The sequence below is a fragment of the Sprattus sprattus genome, assembly GCF_963457725.1.
Source record: "Sprattus sprattus genome assembly, chromosome: 9".
NCBI lineage: Eukaryota > Metazoa > Chordata > Actinopteri > Clupeiformes > Clupeidae > Sprattus > Sprattus sprattus.
The window spans coordinates 8,364,299-8,376,633 of record NC_137928.1 but is presented as its reverse complement, the minus strand read 5'-3'; the positions used below and the strand labels follow the sequence as shown (position 1 = coordinate 8,376,633).

The window sequence follows — 12,335 nt, the reverse complement described above, 5'->3', positions numbered from 1 at the left end:
AGCCTCTCCAGGTCTTGCCATCTATAGCCTGCTCTCTCCATCTCTGCTGTAACACTCCTCCTCCAGGTGTTTCTTGGCCTCCCTCTACCACGTTTACCCTGCGGATTCCACTGCAGGGCTTGGCGTGTGATGGTGTTCCTCGGCTCACGTAATGTGTGCCCAATCCATCACTCTGGTTCTACAGAGTGTTATTAAAGATGAGCTAACAAAATGCCTGTCATGCATTGGTCGATGACACCCAAAAAATTGTCAAAGCAGGGTATTCAGAGCAGTGATTCCTAACACCCTTTGCATTCAAACCACTCTCTTCTCTAGGCACATTAGCATGTCCCTCGTGACACCTATCCTCTGAATGATATTAAAATGTCATTTCAGGACTTGCGGTAATGTGTTGGAAATGCAGACAGAATAGACAGAGCTGGAAAATGAGCTTCAGCTCTGCTGAGGTAAGATGTTCCATAGGCCCAGATGACTGGTGTCTTATGGCATCAGCAGAGCCTGGGTAGCCCAGCACCCACCCCGTGTCATGGTTAGAAAATGTACATAGTTGAGCATGACCGCATTTGAGCGCACTTCAGCCAGTAGGCTATGCAGTAGGCTGAAACCCAGCACTATTGGCACGAGAGAGAGAACTGACAGGCCGGGGAAGTAGTGCATGGCTAGTCTGTGGTAAAGGAAGTCAAATCAGCATATCTCTAACCTGATACCGTGATGCCTATATTTCCAGTATGAAACTTTAGTAATAGTTTTGTTTGTGTTTACTGTTTAGTCTAATTTTTAGTCAAGTTTTATGTGGGTTTTGTGAACGGTTCTGGCAGGGCCATATAGAGGCGAGGTAGTGACTGGCGCTGCACCCCCCCGGTTCGTCGATAGTGGCACAGTGGAAGTGGGTGGTGATTGGCGGCCTGAGGCGGCAGGCAGTTCAATGGTGCTGAAGGACACTGCGTCCCAGAGCAGAGCGGTATAAAGGCCCGGGCTCTGGACAGCCTCCGCGGCAGTTTGTTTTCCGGAAACACAAGTTCAGGCTGATTCGTCTCTTAAAGGATAACGCAGGTGAGCGCCACCATTCAGGCTTGTTGTGTTTCATCAGTTTCTTAATTAAAAGGGCTACGTTTGTGTAAGTCACAAGGCCGAACTCTAGTTTTATTTCCTAGTGCACTGACTGAAGTCACTGTTAGGCTTTTTTTCTTTGGTGTGTGTAGTGACCAGCATTAAACTCTTCACAGTAGTCTAATTTGCATCAAGATTATGTTTTTCTCTTCAACTGCTATTATTTATAGCAATTTCAGAGCTAGTTTTGTAGTAGCTAAATGAATGATAAATACATCAAACTAGTTTTTCACTCATTTCAGTTTTCCCAAAGAAGGAATAACAACATTGAATTACTTTTAACGTTTGCAGTTCTGTACTGATAGCCAGTGACGCATTGATTAGTGTTGGTTAAATGGGTCATTGTTGAGCTTGTTGGTGAGGGGGGAGTGACAATTGATCTGTGCAGCATGCACAAGGCTAGAATAGAGGTCACATGTGCCTAATCTGGCATTCTGGGATTGTTAATATCCTGCTGCCCTTAAGGACTAGATCTCGATGCAATTAAAGCTGGGAAGATGACGTGCTGTCTGCGTGTTAATTGCTGGTTTTGAAAACAACAGAACATGCATTTTAGTCAACTTTTTGATCTCAGGTTTGGCACGACATGGCACTGTATGCGCCTCAGAACGTCAAATGTTTGTTCTATTTATTGTAGAAAGCCTGTAGTTTGTCTTGCCAATTATAGCACAGGCTGAAGCAGTAGAGTCACCATCCAAAGAAATAGCTGGGTGGTGCCTCTGAGGTGACAGTTTGAAGCAGCTTCCTTTCTGTGTGTATGCTTTTGTGTGTTAGCTTAGCATAAACCGACCTCCATACTTAAACAGATGCAGAGACTGGACCATTTTATAAATGTAGATATCAGTCCAAGAGAGACGAGAGACTAAATCGCCCACCCTGGAGAGCTCCTCCCTCCTTTTGACATTCAGCCCTTGTGTGTGTTTTCCTAGCATCCACAGAGCCTCTCTCTTTCATTGAACTCTTTCATGGATCTTGGGATATGATTAATCATTTCATGGTTTTCTTTTCCTCTCCCCATCTTATGTTCGCCCATCTCTTCTTCCATCCCACCCACCCCACCCACACCGCCCCTCTCCCCCCCCCCAAACGTGCAATGTTGTCTCACCCTGGCCCGTCACACTCAACGCTCCCTTCCCTCCCCACTCGTCCCAAAACCACCTTCCTGCTTTGCTCCGCTCAATGGACTCTGCCCCACCCTACCCTGTTCATGGTCACCCCCCCACCCCACCTTAAACAAAACACCCCACCCTCTCTCTGGTTGGAGATGGCAGAGTGCACCACTGCAGCCCCAGTAGCAATGGAGGATAGCGACCATGAGGCCGACTCGCCGTCCGAGGAGCAGGATTCCGCCCCGACATCCCCTGAGCCAAGGGAGATTGAGGCAGAACAGGTACAACTGACCGCTGAACCATGACCCCCTAAATGATAACGATCCCAAGCCAATCATTGGTGTGGGTCACTGTACCAGACAGCTGAATTGGGTGACATCCCAAACATCAACCCACAAGCTCATGGCCTGAATTCTATTTCAAACTACGAGGCAACCTGTGGTCAAATACATATTTCATACAAGCAAGTGTTTGTCTGTATTTGTGTATAGTATTTAAATGGCATTTGTATGTATATATCTGTCAATAATTTGCATTTAGTAAGTAGAAATATTATGTAGTATATGCATTCACCTAATCCATTGACTTTCCAGTGTGGAAGTATTGATGGATTGTCAAATATGAAGCATGCCAAACAAGTTTATGTGAATATGTATTTGACCAAGGCGAGCCATCAGTAAGTAGCAGCTATGCCCCATACTTGGGTGCCATTGTGGGATGTTAGTGATGCTAGTGAGAGACCCAGAAACAGCGAAGGTGACCTAAAACAGCGAAGGTAACCTGCTCCAGTTCATCAGAGAACCAACAGGAATCTGGGACATAACTCCCATATTCACAAGAACCCCATTCAAAACCGTGAGTGAGTGGAGGGGGTCAGGATCATAACTTTTTTCACCGGCACACAAGTCTCCTCAGGAGTTGACCTGCATCATTGTCCTCGGCCTCACGACTGCATAATTCACCACAGAAGCCTCAGAGCGACCGGACCAACAGTAACTTGAGGACTCTCACTGGCGCCGGTCCAAAGCGCCCCAGAGAGTGTCTTCTCGCAGACAAAGGACAGTTGGTTCCTCTCACTGTTGGCCCAACGAATTGGAATTGGTAATCTGGGAGGGGGGAAGTCATTGTCATGCAATACAAGACACACTCGTGACCAAATCAGGGAAGACTCACAGCAGGGGGGGAGGTGGATCTGTCGATTAAAGCTACAGCAATACTTCAACACAATGTTTCACTATCTTCGATGCCTGTGTTTTTCGACTTTTCTGAGTTCTGGTAGAGAAAATAATGTCGGAAAAACACTGTCTTATCTGTTTGAGGAGTCAGTTATACTCCCACAGTTTGGGTGGCCCTTGCGGCGGCCTTAATCATGACTGACTTGCACTAAGGATATTGGATTTCTTCTCCATATTCATCCTGCAGTCTGCATGAATATTGAGGTCTTGGACTTGCGCAAACATCAGATTTAATCAAGGTTCTGCTGTATGACGGTATGCAAAGCAAATATAACGTTGTAATGTAGTATAGCTAGAATACTTTCTTCTGACTATAGCAAGCCACGTGGCAGTTTTAGGCTGATCTGCCTCCTTTGCCACATCCTTGCCAAACGAGATCCTGCCGTCCATGCAGAGTCCTGTCTAGCAGCCTGTACACCACTGCGGGCCTCTGGAGAATCGCTCATCCTCTCCCATTAGGTCCAGATGAAGTGTTTGGATCGGAAGCGTATTGACCTGGGTGCCGTATTTTATCCATCGCATCTGCTGTGTATGATTTCAGGTTGAATACGATCAGTTGAAGCGTTCCCAAGCGTGCATCCCCTTGCAGGTTTTCTGGCTTCAACCGCGGACTGCTGTCTTCTGGCTCTAACTGCGTTCTTCCTCATGTTGTTTGGAAACTAACATGAATGTCTCTTCCTTTTCTATTTTCTCTGTACCTCACGTAACCTATTCCTGTACTTACAAAACCTATTCATTTGGTAACACTTTATTTCAAGGTTTGCTGATGAACTGTGTATGAAAACCTGAAGCGCATTGTGGATAGTTTTGAAGTTGTTGTTTTAATCCGTTTTTGCTGTTAAAAAAACGTACAGCATTTGCTGACACGCCTAAGTAAGTGTTAGTCGATGGTGAATACACATACATGCAAACCTCAAGCAAGGTGTTTCCAAATGTGACATTTGAATTGTGTTTACCACCTTCTCACAAGTGTCATGTTTGTCAAACCACTAAGGGAAAATATCTTCTTTTTTCCACTTCTCCCTGTCACCTCCACTGCTCCTGCTCCTCCTCCCTCACCTCCTCGTATTAACCCCTCTCTCTCCTCCCACCAATGCCGGCTCCCTGTCGTTACCTCCTCCCTGCCACCTCCTGCCACCCTTTGTCCCGCCCCGGTCTGCCTTGGTCCCCCCCACTCAGAACTCCTGCCACTCCAAGGACGACTCAGAGGACTCTGAGCTGGAGAACATCATGGGTCACCACCACCACCATCACCACGACCACCACGAACAGCATGACCCCCAGCACCACCATGCCCCTACAGAGGGCAACCCTTTCCACGGCCATGAACCCGCCGCTGGGGACAGCGAGAGTGAGGGCCGCGACAGCCCTCTCACCCCCGGGACGCCCACATATTTAAGGCCCTCCACAGCCAGCAGGGGGGGCCTGTTTGAGGCCACACTAGAGCAAAGACCCCCTCGGGGCTCCGTGGACTTTAGCCTGACATCGCCCATCAGCCCCTCGCGGCCCAAGAGCCCTTGGGGCCGCTACGACCCCTATGATGCGTCAGAGGTAATGCTTAGGGGCCAGTCCAGGAGGCCAGTGGCAGCTCTTTTGGATGGGGTTGGCTGTTCATATCCCGCTCCCGTGGTGCTCCATGTTGCTGCTGATACACGGGGCAGGGCGAAATCCCCCTTTTTCCTAAATTTCCCTCGGGATTAATAAAGTATCCATCTATCTATCTATCTATCTATCTATCAGATATATGAAGACAACATGGGTGCTGTGTGTGAGTGATGAAGACGAAGGGCTTCAGGTGTTGTAGTTACATAAGTCTGTCCTGATGAATATATCTACCTGTAGTCATACAGCACAGTGATACATACAGTGAAATATATCAAATTGGCCTATTATATCTGATTTCAGAGTGCAACATTTCACATTTCACACTTAAAGGTTGCAGTTAATACCCCTAAACCTTTCTTTTAACTTTCAAAGTTTTTTCAACATTTCTTTCTGCTTATTTTATTTTTTCACGTCAAGTGTTTGAATTTGCAATCACTGCTATTTCTTTCAAATCGTACTTTTTAAAGTGCACATTAGTCTGACCTATAAGCTCCATTTAAGAACAAACATGTGCTTTTCCTTAGTCAAGGATATTCATTTGAATGTTTTAAATGTGCAACTTCCTTTCAGGCTGGAAAGATTGTCGTTTTTATTGTTTGATGCCATGTCTGAGAAGGTGTGGAGTCTTTCTGCGGTCTCTGTTTTGCTTCTAAATCCGGATAATTAAACGGGGGCGGCTTATTTTTATAGCATTGTAAAGTATTTTATTTACACAAGGCCTGCCACCGTTTGAGTGTGAAACACACTGAAGGTCTCTGTCTGTGTCTAAGAGAAGGTAGGGTTCTCTTAAACCTGTGGTTTTGGATAGAATGCGCTTTAACAATGAGCCGGGACGGGCTTGGGATATGAGCCAGGTAGCCTTAGGTTGACCTTACCTCTTGATATTTCTGAATCCCTGAAACATCTTGAGACATGATATCTCCCACTGTTTTCTCATTTCTGTCATGTATCTTTCATGATCCCTATTCCCACTTTGACGACAATTCGCGTGCATGCTTCAAAATATCACACAGATTTTAATCTACTCCCTCTCTCTGCTCTCTCTCTCTCTCTCTCTCTCTCTCTCTCTCTCTCTTTCTCTCTCTCTGCTCTCTCTCTCTCTCTCTGCTCTCTCCCTCTCTCTCTCTTTCTCTCTCTCTGCTCTCTCTCTCTCTCTCTCTCTCTCTCTCGCTCTCCAGGACCAGGATAAGGAGTATGTGGGCTTTGCCACACTGCCAAACCAGGTGCATCGCAAATCTGTGAAGAAGGGCTTTGACTTCACCCTCATGGTGGCAGGTCAGTATAAAGGCTGCATCAAAGAACCGGATTAGAATGAGTTCAAAAGTCTGTCTGACTCAGCGCCAGCACTTAAAGGGTTTGAATTAAACAGCCTTTTCTTTTATTACCGGGAGCCCACAGTGATCAGGGACTATTGGCTTTCGGCTCTTGTTTTTTTCTTGTTCTTTTTGTTCTTTTGTTTGATGTATCACCGAAGCTCTCTCTCTCTCTCTCTCTCTCTCTCTCTCTCTCTCTCTCTCTCTCTCTCAGGCGAGTCTGGCCTGGGGAAGTCCACCCTTGTCAACAGCCTCTTCCTCACAGACCTGTATAAAGACAGGAAGCTTCTGAACGCCGAAGGTGAGCCCTGTTGGTTGAAACGGTGTCCAACGGTGTGCTGTGTCAAATGTTAGTTTGAACGTGAAGTTTTATTCCTTATTTAGTATTTTAGACTACTTTCTTTTGTGGTTAGGGACCATGACTGTAGTTTATCACTTCTCTTTGGAGTTTTCAGAAGCCTTTGAAGCTTTCTATCCAATCCATTATGTAAGCCATTAATGAATATACTCATAATATGGAGATTTTGGTATGAAATAGATATGTTTAATTGTTGTGTTATCTGTGTGTGGTGTTCACAGAGAGGATCACTCAGACAGTAGAGATCACTAAACACACAGTGGATATTGAAGAGAAAGGCGTAAAGCTGAAACTAACTATCGTTGACACGCCAGGCTTCGGGGATGCCGTCAATAACACTGAATGGTATGTAGAGGGATTTACTGGGGCCATTGTTGTTCATCGCATCACATCTGGCATTCAATAGAAAACAAACTGATTATTCGACTTTATTGATTTTTAGTTCGATCGTTGCCTTAGAATGTATGAGAAATGATTTTTAAAGGAAAATGTGTCGTTCGTGACCCAGGCAGCTTTGGGTCACAGGAGATGCACTGCTGTTTCCTCAGTGCTGGTTTGTCTCTATGTGTGCCCCCCTCAGCTGGAAGTCCGTGGCCGACTACATAGACCAGCAGTTTGAGCAGTACTTCCGCGACGAGAGCGGCCTGAACCGCAAGAACATCCAGGACAACCGCGTGCACTGCTGCCTCTACTTCATCTCCCCCTTCGGCCACGGGTGAGAGCAGAGAGTCCCCCCCCCCCCGCCTGCCCGGTCTCACTTGGTTGCACAGTGATAGGAACAATTCATAACATTTCAATTCTGCAAATCATCCCAGTGTTGTTGCTTGTAGAAGAGCGCCCTCTTGTGGTGTTGATATGGTACTGGGCAGGCAAAATCAAAAAAAGCCAAAAGTCATACTGTGCACTCCAATCAGTTGATTCAAAGCAAACACAATACGTCATCGTTTATAAAATAATTGCGTTTCTATTAAAATATATGTTTTAATTTCATAACAATATGTGGTATTTTGTTTACACTGGTCAAATGAGATATGATCATATTCAGCATTATCCTTCAGTACATTAAAGCTCTGTGGTGTCTGTCCTCCAGTCTCAGGCCTCTGGATGTGGAGTTCATGAAGGCCCTCCATGAGAAGGTGAACATTGTACCTGTTCTGGCCAAGGCAGATACTCTCACCCCCAGTGAGGTCAAGAAAAAGAAATTCAAGGTCAGTCAAAAAAGAAGGCTTTTCCATTTCTGACTGTTATTTGTTGCAGTCAAACCTAAGTCTCTGAACTGTTGTTCCTCTCGTGCAGATTCGAGAGGAGATTGAGCAGTATGGCATTAAAATCTACCAGTTTCCAGACTGTGACTCTGACGAGGACGAAGAATTTAAGCAGCAGGACCAGGAGCTAAAGGTTGGTTCCTTTCAGCCACTTACATTCAGAAGTGCTCATCTATTTGTTCGTAAGACACTGCCCTTGAGGTGATACTAAAAAGAGACATCTTGTGCCCTATGGCCTGGTCTTATCAGAGCATCCGAAATGAGCCACTTCCTACCAAATGAAGTCTTTAGTTGTGCCCTTTATAGCACAGAGCCTTTGGCAGTGGACGTCCTCAATGCACTCACTCTGTGTGTGCAGTCAGGGGCAGACGGTGGACTGTGGTCACTGTCGTCTCTGTCAACAGTGGACCTGCCTGCAGACTGCAGTGTCCTGATATGCCCTGAAAGAGAGACCAGTGGGTCCTGAAAAAGAGGGGAAGTGCGAGGGAGGGAGGGAGGGAGGGAGCTAGGTGGGGTGATCTAGGGCCGGCAGAATGGGGAGCAGAATTAGTTTGTGTGCTTCTGTGTGTGTGTGTGTGTGTGTGTGTGTGTATCTCTGTGTATGTGTGTTTCTCTGTGTGTGTGTCTTTATGTGTGTGTGTGTGTGTGTGTGTGTGTGTGTGTGTGCGCGCACACAAGCCAGAGCGAGAAAAAGAGAGAGACCGAGCGACCGAGGTAGAGCTGGAGTCAGAGAAAGGGGGGGGATGAGTGAGAAAGCAATCTAGATGTAAAGGAAGCATGAGACAGTGGGTGAAGCAGTGACCAATTACCACAGGGTGCAGTGTCTGCAGTGCAGTGGCTCTGACTGCATTGCCTCATCCACTCAGAGCGCTTCTCCTCCACCTCTCCCTCTCTCCAGGACAGCATTCCCTTCGCCGTGATCGGCAGCAACACGGTGGTGGAAGCCAAAGGCAGGCGAGTGAGGGGACGCCTGTACCCCTGGGGCATCGTAGAAGGTACACTCCACAACACATAACACTCCTAATATGATATATATTATACTCATAATATTGAGTACAACACATCATTATTAATAATTAGTATTATTATTAGTAACAATGTTGTGTGTGTTATTATAATAATAATTATTATAATTATTATTATTATTTCTACATTGATAGATGAATTACAGGAAACTTGCTACTGCTAGTATGTTATTTCTATTGCTAATACTTGCAGTTGACAAAAGGCCTGAAGTTCTGAGATAAGAAAAAATGAAATATGGATTCGGTACTTATTTTTGAGAATTTTCTGAAAATGTGCTGAGTCACTATTTCGTGCTTGACCTTATGACCTGTGACCTGTGCGTTGGCAGTGGAAAACTCTGCACACTGTGACTTTGTGAAGCTGCGGAACATGCTGGTGCGCACACACATGCAGGACCTGAAGGACGTCACCCGGGAGACCCACTACGAGAACTACCGCGCCCACTGCATCCAGAGCATGACCCGCATGGTGGTCAAGGAGCGCAACCGCAAGTAATAATAATAATAATGATAATAATAATTCATTTTATTTTTAACGCACTTTTCATTCAAAAGAATCTCAGAGTGCCTATGCTCCTGCTGGGCGGCTCTGTGTGGTCTTATAAGTGGGGCACCTAGTGTGCAGTTTAATAGGCACACCTAGAGCACTGTAAAGCATGCCATATCCATTCTTTTCTTACATATCCATATGTATATTCACATGCACATAGATATACGTAGTATATGTACATGGAGAAACTCTTTGAAAGGAGTGATAGTGACCAGTTTTATTTGTTACATATGATTTGTCCTAGCTGCTATAATATGCTAGACTCCAGCTGGTTGCATCAGCAGAGCTGTACTGCCATGTTGTAATATGATTTGTCCTAGCTGCTATAACAGAGACCCCAGCTGCATCAGCAGAGCTGTACTGCCATGTTGTTGTATTTTTTACAAGTAGTGATTTGTTTTTTGTTTGATCAGTAAACTCACCAGGGAGAGCGGCACCGACTTCCCCATACCCACGGGGCCCGCCTTGACAGACGGCGAGACGGAAAAGCTGATCCGTGAGAAAGACGAAGAGGTACGGCATAGAGCCGGGCACGAACACGGGCACGATCACGAGCATGGGCACGGTGGCCATAACGAGCACGTCCACGAGCACAATCATGGGCACGATCACGGGCACGATCACAGCCACGATCACGGCCACGAGCAGCACCAGGACCCACATGTAGAGCATGAAGCCCACTCCGAGCACCACCCACCCTATCCAGAGGGGTCCTGAGTTTCCCCAGAATATATTCTGGAATATTCCATGGTCATGTAAACACAAGGCGTGCACTCTAAGGGCCTACACACCAAAGAAAGGCATAGGTGGCCACGTCTCGGAAGGGTTTGGTGTAGGTGGGAAATCCAAAAAAATACAAAATGGAGTCCCTCATAGGATGGTCCAACCTCACGTATAGGTAGAAGTGCTGTAGTGAAGTAGAGTAGTCCCCATTGTTGGGTGTTAAGATGCCCCACACAAGACACAAAGTCTGAAGTCTGCACCACTCTGCCATCCAGCACTTAAGCCCCGTGGCCCTGTGGCCTGCTTGTAGAGCTGGGCGAGTAAGCAGCAAGGCTCAGAGCTCACATAGGAGTGTTGGGTCTGCTCAGCTGCTTGTTGATGTTGTAGGTTTTTCTTCCATCATTTCAGTGCCATCATAAATGGGAACTTGGTTTTAAGAGTACTATGCTTGATACAGAGGGGGAATCCCTCTCCTCTGTGCTGCTCTCTGTATAGTTTTAGTTTTGTACAAATTCACTTGTCCAGTCGGCAGTATTCAAGGAGCTGTACAGGTGCCGTATTCATAAACATGTTCCTTTGCAACTTCATTGTGGCTGTGTCTTTATATGTGTTCAGTCCCTGGTAGGCATTGCAGATATACAGTACCAGTCAAACGTTTGGACACACCTTTAATTTTTTGGAGAAGTGTTTTCTTTACTTTTGTTATTTTATACATCGTAGATTAATACTGAAAACATTTATACTACGAAAGAACACATATGGAATGATGTACAAGATAAAAAAAGTGTTATCTACCATGTAGAAAATGATAAAAGTAAAGAAAAAACGTCTCAAAAAATGAGAAGGTGTGTCTAAACTTTTGACTGGTACTGTATGTGTACACAGTGGACTTGGCTTTATGTTAATTCCTAAAGTGCATATTTAAAGAGTGTTTGAAATGTGGCTAAAAGCAATCCTCTTAGTATAGTATTTCATGAATAGAACAGATTGTGTTAAACGGGTGCCAAGATGAATTGTTACTGTGAAGCATTTCTAATCAATATTAGATCCTTATATATTTATATTTATACCATTGGTTTGTTTTTGAGTTGTTTTCATCTTTCATTAAATTCTTTCAAAATGGTTATGTTGTCAATTCTAAACCACATATACCCACAAGCACCTCCCTATCCACTGTAGCATTGCTATCCAAGAGGGCAGTCCCAGCTGCACAACAACAAAGGAACATATGCAGACACTGATAGATTGTTAATCTATTTTACTTTTAACCTCTAAAGTCAATTTCCCTGCATGATCTTGACATCCTTACTCTTAAATGATCAATAGTTCTGCTCACGTGACAGATAGATGTGCACACCTCTGCACTACAACCTCTCTTAAAAGTTCAAACATAGTAGTAGTGAATATGCTTAGGCTGATAAAGTCTTCATGGCCAAATATCAGGTCCTTTGGCCTAGGTGACCGTGTAGAAAAGCTTGTGATAAAGCTTCTGCACACCCACTCTGCGGCAGCTCTTGGGGGGTCACGTGATCAGAGTAGTGTGCATATTATTGATTTTTGTTGTCCCCTGCAATGACCACAGAGATTGAGCTATATTGGTTACGCCTCAGGCCTCTTTAGCCACTCATTTGTGAGTAACAGGGAGGTCTATGAGCAGCAACGCCCAATCAGGAGCCACTTTTTAAGCCATGTGATCAATTTTGACCACTGACGTGAGTTCACTGTTTTGACGGACAACTTTCTCCTGTTTTTTTTCCCCCCTTCCTATCGCAGTTACGACGAATGCAGGAGATGCTGACGAAGATTCAGGAACAAATGCACACGCAGAAAGAAGCATATTAACCACGGCGTTCCCTGAACCCCTCCCCATTCCCGCCAAACAGCATCCCATCACCCCAGAGACATTCTGCCTCCTCCTCCTCCTCCTCCTCCTCTTCTTCGCACGCCTCCTCCGCATTGTCTCACTAACATAACCCACCTGGATGAGCCTTGGGACTGAAGAACAGTACGTACGTAGACACATCATTGTTGCTCCTGTTGTG

General features: G+C 45.5%; 1 protein-coding gene across 1 annotated transcript; it reads left to right on the top strand.

Moving 5' to 3' along the window:
* The first annotated feature begins 2,371 nt into the window (after positions 1-2,371).
* On the top strand, positions 2,372-12,178 carry LOC308370028 (septin-5-like). The gene is made up of 12 exons (XM_080844587.1): positions 2,372-2,500; positions 4,634-5,005; positions 6,238-6,334; positions 6,587-6,673; positions 6,952-7,075; positions 7,311-7,445; positions 7,821-7,938; positions 8,027-8,128; positions 8,894-8,990; positions 9,350-9,512; positions 9,984-10,083; positions 12,067-12,178. The coding sequence occupies exons 1-12, from the start codon at positions 2,375-2,377 to the stop codon at positions 12,133-12,135; spliced, it is 1,590 nt and encodes a 529-aa protein (XP_080700713.1). The 5' UTR covers positions 2,372-2,374; the 3' UTR covers positions 12,136-12,178.
* Positions 12,179-12,335: the final 157 nt, after the last annotated feature.